The sequence below is a fragment of the Microtus pennsylvanicus genome, chromosome 15, assembly GCF_037038515.1.
Source record: "Microtus pennsylvanicus isolate mMicPen1 chromosome 15, mMicPen1.hap1, whole genome shotgun sequence".
Lineage (NCBI taxonomy): Eukaryota > Metazoa > Chordata > Mammalia > Rodentia > Cricetidae > Microtus > Microtus pennsylvanicus.
In genome coordinates, this window is record NC_134593.1 from 5626475 (window position 1) to 5639513 (window position 13039).

The 13039-nt window shown below is 40.3% G+C and overlaps 1 protein-coding gene across 18 annotated transcripts in view; it reads right to left on the reverse strand.

Moving 5' to 3' along the window:
* The window catches only part of Kcnma1 (potassium calcium-activated channel subfamily M alpha 1), a 719966-nt gene that overhangs the window by 21219 nt on the left and 685708 nt on the right, over positions 1-13039 (reverse strand). For all 18 annotated transcript variants that reach the window (XM_075949389.1, XM_075949388.1, XM_075949387.1 and 15 more), the window contains one exon: positions 1010-1204. In XM_075949389.1, coding sequence (XP_075805504.1) covers positions 1010-1204 — 195 coding nt within the window. The remainder of the gene's footprint in view (positions 1-1009; positions 1205-13039) is intronic.

The following is a 13039-nucleotide window of genomic DNA, read 5'->3' on the forward strand; positions in this document are numbered from 1 at the left end:
AAAGGTACCAAGTCGTGTGGCTAAACATAAATAAGAATTATGGCTTAATTTAATAGTAAGAGCTAGTTAGGAATAAGCCTGAGATACTGGCTGAGCATTTATAGTTAATATAAGATTCTGTGTGATAAACTGGGAATCAGATGCTGGGTATTTGAGAACTGGCAGGTGGGAAAGAACCATCCATTTACATACCTCTCAGTCAGAACAAATATCTTGTAGCTAATAGAAACCTTTTTGGAATCTATTAACTTAGCAGACCATGAGCTTAGACAAACCCAAAAGCTAAGAAAACCATTAGATAACATCTGGGGCCTATAGTAAAGCTTTATCCATCTTGCTGTATTTGTGTATTTTAAAGTTGCCTTGATTTATAATTTTCCTTGATCGGTAAAAACCACACAACTTCATGAAACTGCTTCTAGGTGGGAACAAGGAATTCAGGCTAACCTATTCTGTGTTCCTGAGCCATGGTCCCTCAAAATAGTTCCAGAATAAACTACCTCTTATTCCCTTTTAAGATGAGAGCTGTAATTTTTGTGTCAACAGTATGTAGATACAAAAACTCTGGTGGCAGGGTTCGAGGCCAGGCATCCCCATGTTCGGAGAGAGTCAAAGTGGAGTACCTCTGAGCTACAAGGACCCTGCAAAAATGTTTCCTAAACTCAGCTATGTGGTGTTGGCAACTACCCCGTCCATCCCTGGGAAGAAAATACTCGAGGAAGACAGCAGTGGAGGCGAGAGCCATATCCCCAAAGTCAGGATGCTTTGGTGGAAATGTCCCATGCCTTAGCTGCCTGAGAAATATCAACTATTTGGTTGGAGGAGTTGCATGAATATCTATGTATAAAGCGTGGGGCCTGGTAAACAGGGTCACGTAAATACCATCTTTTTAGTTTATTACAATGGAAGAGAGAAACACAGATGCTTAGTCTGTCACCATGTCACATGGTTCATTCATATCAGGCTTGCTGCAAACACGGCTCAGGAATCGTCTGGGCTGTAGACTCACCCCTAAGTCTGCAAAGGGGCCATCCAACAGGGCTAACTGAGCCACTCGGCAACGGTCCCTGTTGGCTAGTGTCTGGGGAGTGCTGTAGCCCCCTCGAAGTGCATTCTCCTCAGCAATCAGAGCCTCAAGCTCTGGCGTGGCTCCTCCTGTCACCAGGGTCCGTATCAGGGTGAGGATATTGTCATTGAAGTACGTCTGTGGAAAGAAGGTAGAGAAACATTCTTAAGCAAACAACCTAAAGTCACCGTAGCTGACAACCCAAATTCCAACTTTTCTTGGTATCTCCCATGTAAAGTTCTGGCTTCTCTCTTTAAATAATTTTCTGTGGGAAAAGAAAAAAAAACAGCAGTCTCCAATTATTCCATTCTCACCTGCTTGGTTCCACTATGGGATCCTGACTTAAAGGAAGAAAAGAAAAGGATAAAAACAATTCAGGGAATTCTTAAAAGGTTAATGCCTGAAAAGTTGATGTTGGTAGATATACAAATACTGCCTTGCCTCTGTACACCTGAAAAATATCAACTCTGACACTAGGGGCACAATAAAAGGCGGCATGCCTGGGCGGCTACCCCAAAGAGGCCAACCTCTTAGAGCCTGCCACCCATGTTAGGAGGGAGGCCACTTACAAATAGCACAACTTCTTTCTGTTTGGAATTAGATGCAAAGAGAATCTTGAATGCCACACACTCAACAACTTATCACAGACTTTGATAATGGCTGGACCCAGAAGTCACCACCAGGATAGCAGCTAGAGAAGTCTATGAGCTGCATATCCTGATGTGTGGATTTTGGGTCTGCAAATAACCCCAGCTGTCTGAGGCAAATGCAGATGATTTAAAGAACTCTTTCCCTTACATAGCCATTTTTCTCCCACATGGAATGTTCACACGAAGGCAATGGGGGCTTTAAAAATTAACAGAATGTCTAAGAAAAGGCCTTAAAATGACATTTATCACCCAGCCAAAATAGAGAAAATATCAGTTAAAGGCGGTTTGTTCCATTTTCTTGCATGAGAAGTCAAAGCCTCTACATAAAAACAAACCAAATCTTGGATGTAGTTTGGGGCATTTATGCACCGCTGGAGCAGGCTAGAAAAGACAGGTGCATCCTTTTTTTTTTTTTTTTTTTTTTTTTTAGTTTTTCGAGACAGGGTTTCTCTGTAGCTTTGGAGCCCATCCTGGCACTAGCTCTTGTAGACCAGGCTGGCCTAGAACTCATAGAGATCCGCCTGCCTCTGCCTCCCGAGTGCTGATATTAAAGGCGTGCGCCACCACCGCCCGGCTGACAGGTGCATTCTTATTTGCAACTTCCTTGCCAGCTTACGTGGCAGTGCATCATGAGCCAGACATGGCTGAGTCCTCATCCTACCCTCATCACTAGCTCTGTGTTGTCCTGGGCATCAGTGTTTACAGCCATTAAAATCAGCATGGTTGTTAAAAACAAGTATATATGCAAAGAATTCCACATGGACTTCCAAGTTAAGAAGATGCTGCTGGAGGGCCTGGATTTCGTGTTCCTTATTGAAACACTCAACCAGAGAGCACAAAGAATTCCAGCTACAAATAATGCTAGGAAAGTTATACACAGGCTATCCTCAAGAGTTCAGCTGTTCTCTGGGGTGGAAAAGCAGAATTGAAGACACTCAAGGGAGCAGATGCAGGTGGGAAGGCTAAGAGGGCTGGAGTCCTTTTGAGGTTCAGTGTTGACTTCAACTTTCAGAAGCTCTGCTGCCTTCGAAAGTTGTGAAACATTTTCGAACTTAGTGTCATCAGCTGTAAAATGGAATGGCAGAACAGCTACAAGATACTTGACGCTCAGCACCTGAGGGACTGAGAAGAAACTCAGGGCCCAGGGAGTGCTGGTAAATATGGCTGACCTGAACCCAGAGACATGGGGAAGGGACTGTTGATGATGGGCAACAGCCACTCTCACATGCAAACATCCCTTGATTACTCTCATTACTGTTTCAGCTTTTGTTCCAGAAGATGGAAGGCCATTATTCCCTCAGTCACCCTCAGTGCCCAAGTTTCCTCCAGAGCGGGAATTCTCAACCTTCCTAATTCTGTGGCTCTTTAATACAGTTCCTCATGTTGCGGTGACCCACAACTATAAAATTAATTCTGCTGCTACTTAATAACTGTAATTTCGCTACTGTTATGAATCATAAGATACCTGATATGCAGCATATCTGATTATAATCCCTGTGAAAAGGTCATTCAACCCCAAAGGGGTCAAGGACCACACGGAGAACTGCTCCTCTAGATTAAAGAAGAACACCTTGAAGGTCCTGTGCACTACATCCTGAAAATTTATTACATGGATTAAAGACACACAAACATTTTCCAATATTTTCCCTATGGTATTTTCCCTACCCAGTCCTGTCTATCATATTAAATAATGGAGAACTGGACAGAAAACTGACAACTACCTTTGTGTTCCAATTACCATGCTAGACCCATGGCAGGTAAGCGGGTGGCAAACATTCACAGCACTGTTTGCTGAACCACTAAAGCACTCTCTGCCCAAATGTATAGAAATGAGGAACAGTTGGGTTTTTTTTGTTGTTGTTGTTGTTGTTGTTTTCCCAAAAGGAAACAGGTTTCAAGATAAGGCACGGAAGAATTGTTTTTGACTGGGTAAGTAGTCATTAGAAGATCTAGCTGGCCAAAGTATAAAGATTAAGCCATAGTAGAGTGATTGACCCCAACTGGAGCATGCTCTCCAAGACTCAGGGAACATTACCCAAGAAAGGCAGAAATACTAGAAGCCAGAAGATGGGAAAATAACACCATGAGAGGTCTTGTAGGTCATGACTTATTAATTACACCTGTGGTCATCTCTCAGGACCTGCACAAAACTGGACCAACTAATATTTCATCGTAGACAGGGAAGGAGCCAGGGAGGCCCCACTTCTGCTTGAGGAACTACTGGCAATTATAAGATGTTTGTGGAAAGGCTACTTTCTTCAGTGGTGTAGCAACTGGCAAGTTTCCTTGCTCCAGCAAACATCCTCTCACCTATGCTTATGCAAAAATCCCCAGTTAACCTCAATGAATCACATACAAAACGACTATGGGAGGGAAAGTGAGACTTACTGGGATGAAGAGTTTCAGTAGGACAGAGAACAGAGAAGAGATAAAAGTGACTAAAATTCATTATATATAAATGTGTGAAACTGTCAAAAAAAAACCTTAATAAGGAACACACAGATAAAACAGTTAATGCTCAATAGTTTAGGGTAGAAGAGCAGATACTTTCCCCCCTAATATCAGCAATAAAGAGGATCATTCTCATGACTTCCATCTTAAAATTGTGCTGGAAGTTTTAGTTAGTAGGAAAGAAATAAAAGACATTCACATTGGAAAAGAAGGAAGATTATCTCCACTCAAAGTGGCCTGGCACTGTATAAAGAGAATCCCAAGGAATCCACAGGTAATAAGGATTTAGTATAAAGATAATCCCAAGGAATCCATAGGTAAGAAAGATTTAGTAAGATTTCAGGGTACAAAAACATTATGTAAAAATCAAACTTTTTTCTGTGTGAACAAGAAAAACTTAAGAAAGAAACTCTACTTCCAACAACATTGAAAATAATAAAATGCTTAAGAAGAAATTTTTTCAAGAAGTTCCAGGGCTATATACTAAAAGCTATGCAACATTACAAAAGATATGAATAAAATATAAATAAATAGAAAAATGTCCCATGTTCTTGGATTGGAGGATAAGATTGAAATAATAATAAAAACCTTAAACATAATACAGATTCAAGACATTCCTATCGAATTTTATAGGAAATTGCAGAAAACCTAAAATGTTATATAAATCATATAAAAAGCAATCAGCAATAAAATTGAATGTTCCCAACCCCTGATTTCAAAATATACTTCTAACACTAGCATGATGACTGGGCAAGGGAACAGAACTGAGCATCAAGAAATAAACACATAGAGCTGCTATTAACTGGCTTTCAATGAGGATATCAAGAAGCTTTATAAAGAAAGAATAGTCTACTAAATAAAGAGTGTTACAACAACTGAGCATCAACATACAGAAGAAAATGTTGGTTGGCCCTATTCCTCACACCATATACAAAACAACATGAATCAAAGACCCAAATGTGACAGCTAAAAGTGTAGAGAGCTAAGAAGACATAACAGTGGTGAATCCTCTTAACATCACTTTGACAATTATCTTAGATAAGGCACCAAAATCTTAGACTACACAAGAAAGCTTGCTCATTTGTGTCTCATAATATTTTTAAATTATACACTGGAAGAAGTTATGTAGAAAGTAAAACTTCTCTGTATAATTAGAGAAAATATTTGAAAATATTGTATCTTATAAGGGTATAATATTCAGTGTTTAAAATCCTCCAATAACATAACCAAAAGGCAATAAATTTGAAAAAATAGAAAAAGGATAAGGCTTGAATAAACATTCCTTCAAAACAAGGTAGAGAAGGCAAGAGACATAAGGAGGCCTAACACCAGTAGTCATAAGGAAAACACAAGTTCCAATCTTAACGAGATTTCATCTTTACCCACAGAGATGGTTATGATAAAACAAGGGCCAGATACATAGCAAGAACTGATGAACGTGGAGAAACTGGAGCCCTTACAGTTTCCGTAGGTGTGTGAGTGTTCCGATCACTGGAAGGCAGTCTAAAAGTTCCTTAAATTGGTAAACTTTGAGTTACCACAGGGCCCAACAACCATACATAACTATACCCATGGGAAATGAAAGACACATCAAAACAACTTCATGCAGAGAGATTCATAACGGCATCATTCGTCATAGCCAGGACCGGAAACAATAAAATGGCACTTGGTTAATGGACACATCACAAAATGTTATAACCGTGAAAACCATTTTATTTGTGTATAAAAAGAAATAAAGTACATGGTACAACAAGGATGAGCCCCAAAATCAATAAGATTCCATTTATATGAACCATCCAGAAAAGGCGATTCTAGAAAGATAGGGATACATGCTTGTGGATGCTCAGGGTTGAGCAGCTAAAGAAGGAAAATGAGGACAGAGTTCTCTTGCACATAATGAGACTGTTCTTAAAAGATCCTTGGAGATGTTTACATATGCTAAAAAAAACCCCATAAAATCATATACTTGGGAGAATTTTATGGTCTATTAATATTCCAATGAAACACTTCTTAAAAGAACTGGTTAAAAGATAATTACATGGTTAAGAGATAATTACATTTATAATGGTTAAATTTTTATATGTGGAGTAGAAGCTATAAAACTGAAAACTGTAAGTACATACACATAAATACATGCAGGTGTGCACACATGAGCCACCTACAAACATGTGGAGACACACACACACACACACATGGTTAGTGGTGGGGAGTGCATGCTTTACTGTCCTTAAAAGAACAAAACAAAACAGAGGATCTGCTAAACACTGAAGATGGAGTGGGACATGATAAACAGTAGTGTCCACGTGTTAAAGGTGTGAACAGAATTCAGGAACTTTTGACAAGAAAGCACTTCCAGTAAGAACACCCTGTCCTGATTGGGAACATGAAATTAAGACACACACCAGGGGTTGCACCAAACAACCAAGATCAGTGCTGAGTCCTGCACCATTGAATATTTAAGTTTAAATTATAAAATGGTGAGGGACAGTGACTGGTAACACTGCTCTCAGAACAAAAGTATAAAATTAGGGAAACCAGACCCCCACAATAAACTTTTATAAAAGACAGGTCAACTAAATTTGAAATAATACCTTTGTTCCAAGAACTTTATAGGCTATGAAACTGTCCCTCTAATCTGTGGAAACAATAGGAAGGACTCTGGGTCTTCGAGTACAGAAGCATTTATTCACTTCACTTTCTATTTTTTTTTAATTTATTGCTGTTTTGCCTGTGTGTGTGTCTGTGCTACGGTGCTGGATCCTAGAGTTACAGACAGTTGTGAACAGCCATGTGGGTGCTGGGAATTGAACCCAGGTCTCCTAGAAGAGCAGTCAGTGCTCTTAACTGCTGAGCCATCTCTCAAGTCCCATCACTTCATTTTCATTCATAAGTTCCCCAGAAAAGCATGAATGAGTCAGCCTTCAACTGTCACCTATGCCAAGCTGCTCTCAGTTGCGTGAGACTAGACCACTGGAACCCTGTCATTTGGAAAAGTGCACCCAGGTCTCCAGAGTCTAGAAGTTTCAAGCTAAGGAGTCTTTTGTGCATAGAAGGAGATGTTTATATTATGCTGACAACCCTTGCCTTGTTATAAACATCATTCCAATGTTTTGTGTATCTGGGAGAAAATGCTACAGATGATTGCTCATTTTGTCTAAAATAGCTTCTGCCTTGAGAACAGTGTCCCATCTTTGCTCAAACACAGGGGAATCTCAAAAAGCTGCCACTATGGCTAGAATCTCATTCTGCACACTAGAGACCTCTTTCCTTGCAATTTTGATGGCAGTGGTTTTGGAGGCCTCTCTCTGCCTCTCCTGTGCTGCACCAGCCCTTTCCATTTTCTTCAGAGAAGACCTTTGAGTTCACCTGGGTATGCAATGAGGGGTACATATGCATAAGCGCACAGGTGCCTCTGGAGATTGTAAGAGGGTGCCACACCCCCTAGGGCTGGAGTTACAGGCAGTTCTGAGCTTCCCGACCAGAGTGCTAGGAACCAGACTTAGGTCCTCTGCAAGAGCAGTATAGAACTCTTAACTGACGCACTGTCTCTCCAGCTTGTTATTCATCTTTAAAAGATACTCGGAATCAAAACCTAGGTTTCTTAAATACAATTGAAATTTCACCTTAAAGGGGGCCAGTTTGGTTTTAAAATACGGATGAGGATGAAAGCCAGAAGGTCCTGGATAGAGGTACTGCAGAAACTAAGAGACCATGAATGAAAACCCAAACTACTATACCCAGCCAAGCTATTGTTCACTATCAATGGAGAAAACAAGACATTCCAGGGTAAGAACAAATTTAAACATTACGTAGCCACAAATCCAGCCCTACAAAAAGTAATAGAAGGAAAATTGCAACCCAAGGAATCCAACATTGCCAACACTGCCTACAATAACTCAGGCATCTAGTGACCCTTCACCAGCAAAAGTAAAAGAAGGGAGACACACAAACCCTACTACCAAAAACAATAAGAATAACTGGAGTAAACAACCACTGGTCATTAATATCACTTAATATTAATGATCTCAATTCACCTATAAAAAAGCACAGACTAAGAGATTGGATAAGAAAACAGGATCCAACATTCTGCTGTTTGCAAGAAACACATCTCAACCACAAAGACAGGCATCTACTCAGAGTAAAGGGTTGGGAAAAGGTGTTTCAAACAAATGGTCCTAAGAAAAAAGCAGGTGTGGCCATACTAATTTCTAACAAAACTGACTTCAAACTAAAATCAATCAGAAGAGATCAAGATGGACACTTTATACTCATAACAGGAACAATTCATCAGGATGACGTCTCAGTCCAGAATATCTATGCCCCTAATATAAAAGCACCCACTTAGGTAAAAGAAATATTACTAGAACTCAAGGCAGACCTCAAACCACACACACTAGTAGTAGGAGACTTCAACACACCTCTCTCTCCAATGGACAGGTCAATCAGACAGAAACCTAATAGAGAATTAAGAGAATTATTGGAGGTAATGAAGCAAATGGACTTAACAGACATGTATAGAACACTCCACCCAAATAGGAAAGAATATACCTTCTTCTCTGCAGCTCATGGAACCTTCTCAAAAATTGACCACATACTCGGAAACAAAGGAAACCTCCACAGATATAAAAAAATATCAGTGTCTACCTGTGTCTTATCAGATCACCATGCATTAAAGTTAGAATTCAACAACAATGCTACCACCAGAAAGCCGACAAACTCATGGAAACTGAACAGTCAACTACTGAACCACACCTGGGTCAAGGAAGAAATTAAGAAAGAAATTAAAGTCTTCCTTGAATTTAATGAAAATAAAGAGACAACATATTCAAACCTATGGGACATGATGAAAGCAGTGCTAAGAGGAAAGTTCATAGCACTAAGTGCCCACTTAAAGAAAATGGAGAAAGCATACATTGGGGACTTAACAGCACACCTGAAAGCTCTAGAGAAAAAAGAAGCAGATGTTCCCAGGAGGAGTAGAAGACTGGAAATAATCAAACTGAGGGCTGAAATCAACAAAATAGAAACGCAGAAAACAGTCAAAAGAATCAATGTAACAAAAAGTTGGTTCTTGGAGAAAATCAACAAGATCGACAAACCCCTATCTAAACTATTTAAACAACAGAGAGAGAACACGCAAATAAATAAGATCAGAAATGAAAAGGGGGACATAACCACAGACACAGAGGAAATTCAGAGAATCATTAGATCTTACTACAAAAGCCTGTATGCCACAAAACTGGAAAATGCAAAAGAAATGGACATTTTTTAGATAAGTACCATATACCAAAGCTAATCCAAGAGAAGGTGAACCATCTAAATAGACCTGTTAGTCGCGAAGAACTAGAAACTGTTATCAAAAATCTCCCTTCCAAAAAAAGCCCAGGACCAGATGGTTTCAATGCAGAATTCTACCAGAACTTCCAAGAAGAGCTAATACCTATACTCCTTAATGTATTTCACAATATAGAAACAGAAGAGTCATTGCCAAATTCCTTTTATGCAGCTTCAGTTACCCTGATACCAAAACCACACAAAGACCCAACCAAGAAAGAGAATTACAGGCCTATCTCACTCATGAATATCGATGCAAAAATTCTCAACAAAATACTGGCAAACCGAATCCAAGAACACATTAGAAAAATTATCCATTATGATCAAGTAGGCTTCATCCCAGAGATGCAGGGCTGGTTCAACATATGCAAAACTATCAATGTAATCCACCATATAAATAAACTGAAAAAAAACCATATGATCATTTCATTAGATGCTGAAAAAGCATTTGACAAAATTCAATACCCCTTTATAATAAAAGTCTTGGAGAGATTAGGGATACAAGGGTCATACCTAAATATAATAAAAGCTATTTACAGCAAGCCGACAGCTAACATTAAATTAAACGAGAGAAAAACTCAAAGCCGTCCCACTAAAATCAGGAACAAGACAAGGATGTCCACTCTCTCCATACCTCTTCAATATAGTGCTCTACAGACTGTGAGATTCTAAAGTGCATGCATGAACCTTTGTCTTGCACACTCAAAGACCTCCAGACATCCCATACCTCACCACCAACTCCATGGTTGTGGTACAGGGAGCCTTATGAGGGACTCCTGCATGACACCTGTGAACTTAAAGGACTCGTCCACAGACATCCCATGACACTTTAGTGGTGGGCAGCAAGAGGGATGAGTTAGAGATCTATTTGGTACCTGAAACCAGGATATCTGTGCAGTCTAGAGAATGCAGGGTCCACTCCTCACTGTGAAAGCAAGTGTCCAACATTTTATCAGGGAAGGTTTTCTTTGTAGTAGAGAAAGCTGATATTCTGATTATGGGTGTTTCAATTTTTATCTTATTTATGTGTGCATAGGGGGTGTGCTATGGTGTGCCTATGAGGGCAGAATTATCATGTTGGGCACCACTCTGTTGTAATACCTCTGTTGTAATAAGAGTGGCGGGCTACGTTCCTGGCACCTGGCTGCCCGCACGGCTAGCTTTATACCCAAAATAATTACAGGGAAACTGTATTCTTTTAAACACTGCCTGGCCCATTAGTTCCAGCCTCTTATTGGCTAGCTCTTACATATTGATCTAACCCATTTCTAATAATCTGTGTAGCACCATGTGGCTTACCAGGGAGGATCTTAACCTGCGTCTGTCTGGAGTGGAAGAATCATGGCGACTGCCTGACTCGGCTTCTTTCTCCCATCATTCTGTTCTGTCTACTCCGCCTACCTAATTTGCTGTCCTATCAGGCCAAGCAGTTTTTTTTATTAGTTAACCAATGAAAGCAACAGATAAGATACAAGACCCATCTCCATCACAGAAAAAATTTGGGGTAGTTGATTCTCTCCCCCATGTGAGTGTTAGGGATCAAATTCAGGTCATTTTGTTTAGCAGTAAGTGCCTCTGCCTCTAAACCATCTCATCTTTTATTGTCTTTAATCCCTTCTTGGTTTCTCAATAGCTAGGATAACGGGAACATTGCCCAGGTTTTCTATGCTGTGGTTCCCTAATCTACATAACGGGGGCGGGTAAGCATTTATGGACTAGTTTTAAACAAGAGAACTAGTGTAATTTCCCATATTCAACTAGTACTCAGTGAATTGTAGCTTATTACAAAGACCAGCCAATGAAGCCAATTTCGAAAATGCCCCCCTCTCTGCTTCTGTGTTCTCATCTCTAATAAGGAGGACTGCCTTCAAACACATGTGAGGTCTCTTGCCTTCTAGCATCGGGTGATTCTTGGGTCCTGGAAGGACACACAGCAAAACCGTGAAGGGCTGGAATACGGACCAGGAAATTGAATCTGCAGCGCCACCTAGCCTCATGTGTGCTGGGCCGTCCCACTCACTTGCTCATCTTCCTCTTTCTATTTTTTTAAGTATAATTACTGGAGCTTATGTTTCACAGTTAATGCTGTCAAGTCTTTTAAACTAATTGGTCTTTTATAGAAAATTTAACTGAAAATTAACACATCTTTTAATAACATTGCCTTAACTTTAATGGCACTCTGCCTTTCGTCTATAATTGCACTAAAATTGTCATCTTCCATGTCATATCTGCCATTTTTTATATTTGCTAGTTTTCATGGTGTGGATTTTTATTTTTAGTGTTTTTCTCTCATGAGCAATGAGAACTATTTCAGTTATTTTCTCCTGGATCTGCCTTGCTGGTGCAGCAGCAAGGAGTGTGTTCTTGGGTCCAGCACAACATCCCGCTGTTTGCTGCGCAGACAACGCTGCTGTCACTCCATCTGCCTTGGCTGTGCCTGCGGACGGTCTGTCTGCTTGTGAGAAGGAGAAATGAGGGCTCTTGGGTGGAGTATAAGAGATGAGTCATGAGCATAAATTGCTGGCATCTCTGAAATGGCAATGGATTAACTTGGGCTGAGAGTTCACCCTTCAACATAAGGCTCACCCAGGGTTTGGCCCTTCAGGAGGTTATAATATAAACAGAAAGGCAGGTGGGCCCATGATTCAGAGGAGCACATTTTCCCACCTTGGTAATACAAATCAAGGTATTTCTGACACTGAGGCCAGTTCATGAGACATGAAAGCACAGACACGTTCCTCCTGCAGACTTCTGACTCATCCTGAGTCTTAAATCTCCAGAGTATGTGTGCATGCATGCATGTGTGCAGGAGAGATAATGAGTACGCAGACACATTCATACACACACACACACACACACGTGCACGTAAATAGCAAATCTATGGTTCTGCTGTAACATGTTCACAAGGAGTTGTTCCCATCACATTTAAGTTGGTCTCAACTGATTCCCGGACAGTGGAAAACATAAACAAAGGGCTGGTGGAGTCAGAACCAGAAGCTTCTGTTCTCCTTGGTGACCTTGTGCCATGAGGGCCCAAGTGCTTCACAAGTTCACAATCTCATTTTCTTATTTAACATTATTCATCGTTCCCCTCCTGTTTTCACCTCTACATTATCCAAGCAGAAAGAAAATTTAACAATCAGAGGCCATGGTCCATGGTTCACTTCTCTATTCTGTATCTGTAGTGTGGAGAACATTGTCATTTAGTAGGTGACCAATAAATGTACTGATTGAGAACAATAGCTATAATACAGCTTTAGAGAACTGGCCATATGCTAAATACCTCATCACCACTTTTAACCATGACCACAGTCTCATAAGGACAAGTTAAGGAATATGTGTGATTATTATTCCATTTTAAAGATGACAAAAATGAGGCCCAGAGAGATTCTGCGATCATGGCCAGGAAGCTAATGTGAGTAGGGAGTCAGTGTTGTATTTTCTTATTCCAGGTGTCTAAGTGGCAGTATAACTGGGATTGGGGTTTGGAAGAAGTGAAATTGGGTGAAAAAAAATCCGAAGATCCACACATAGCTCT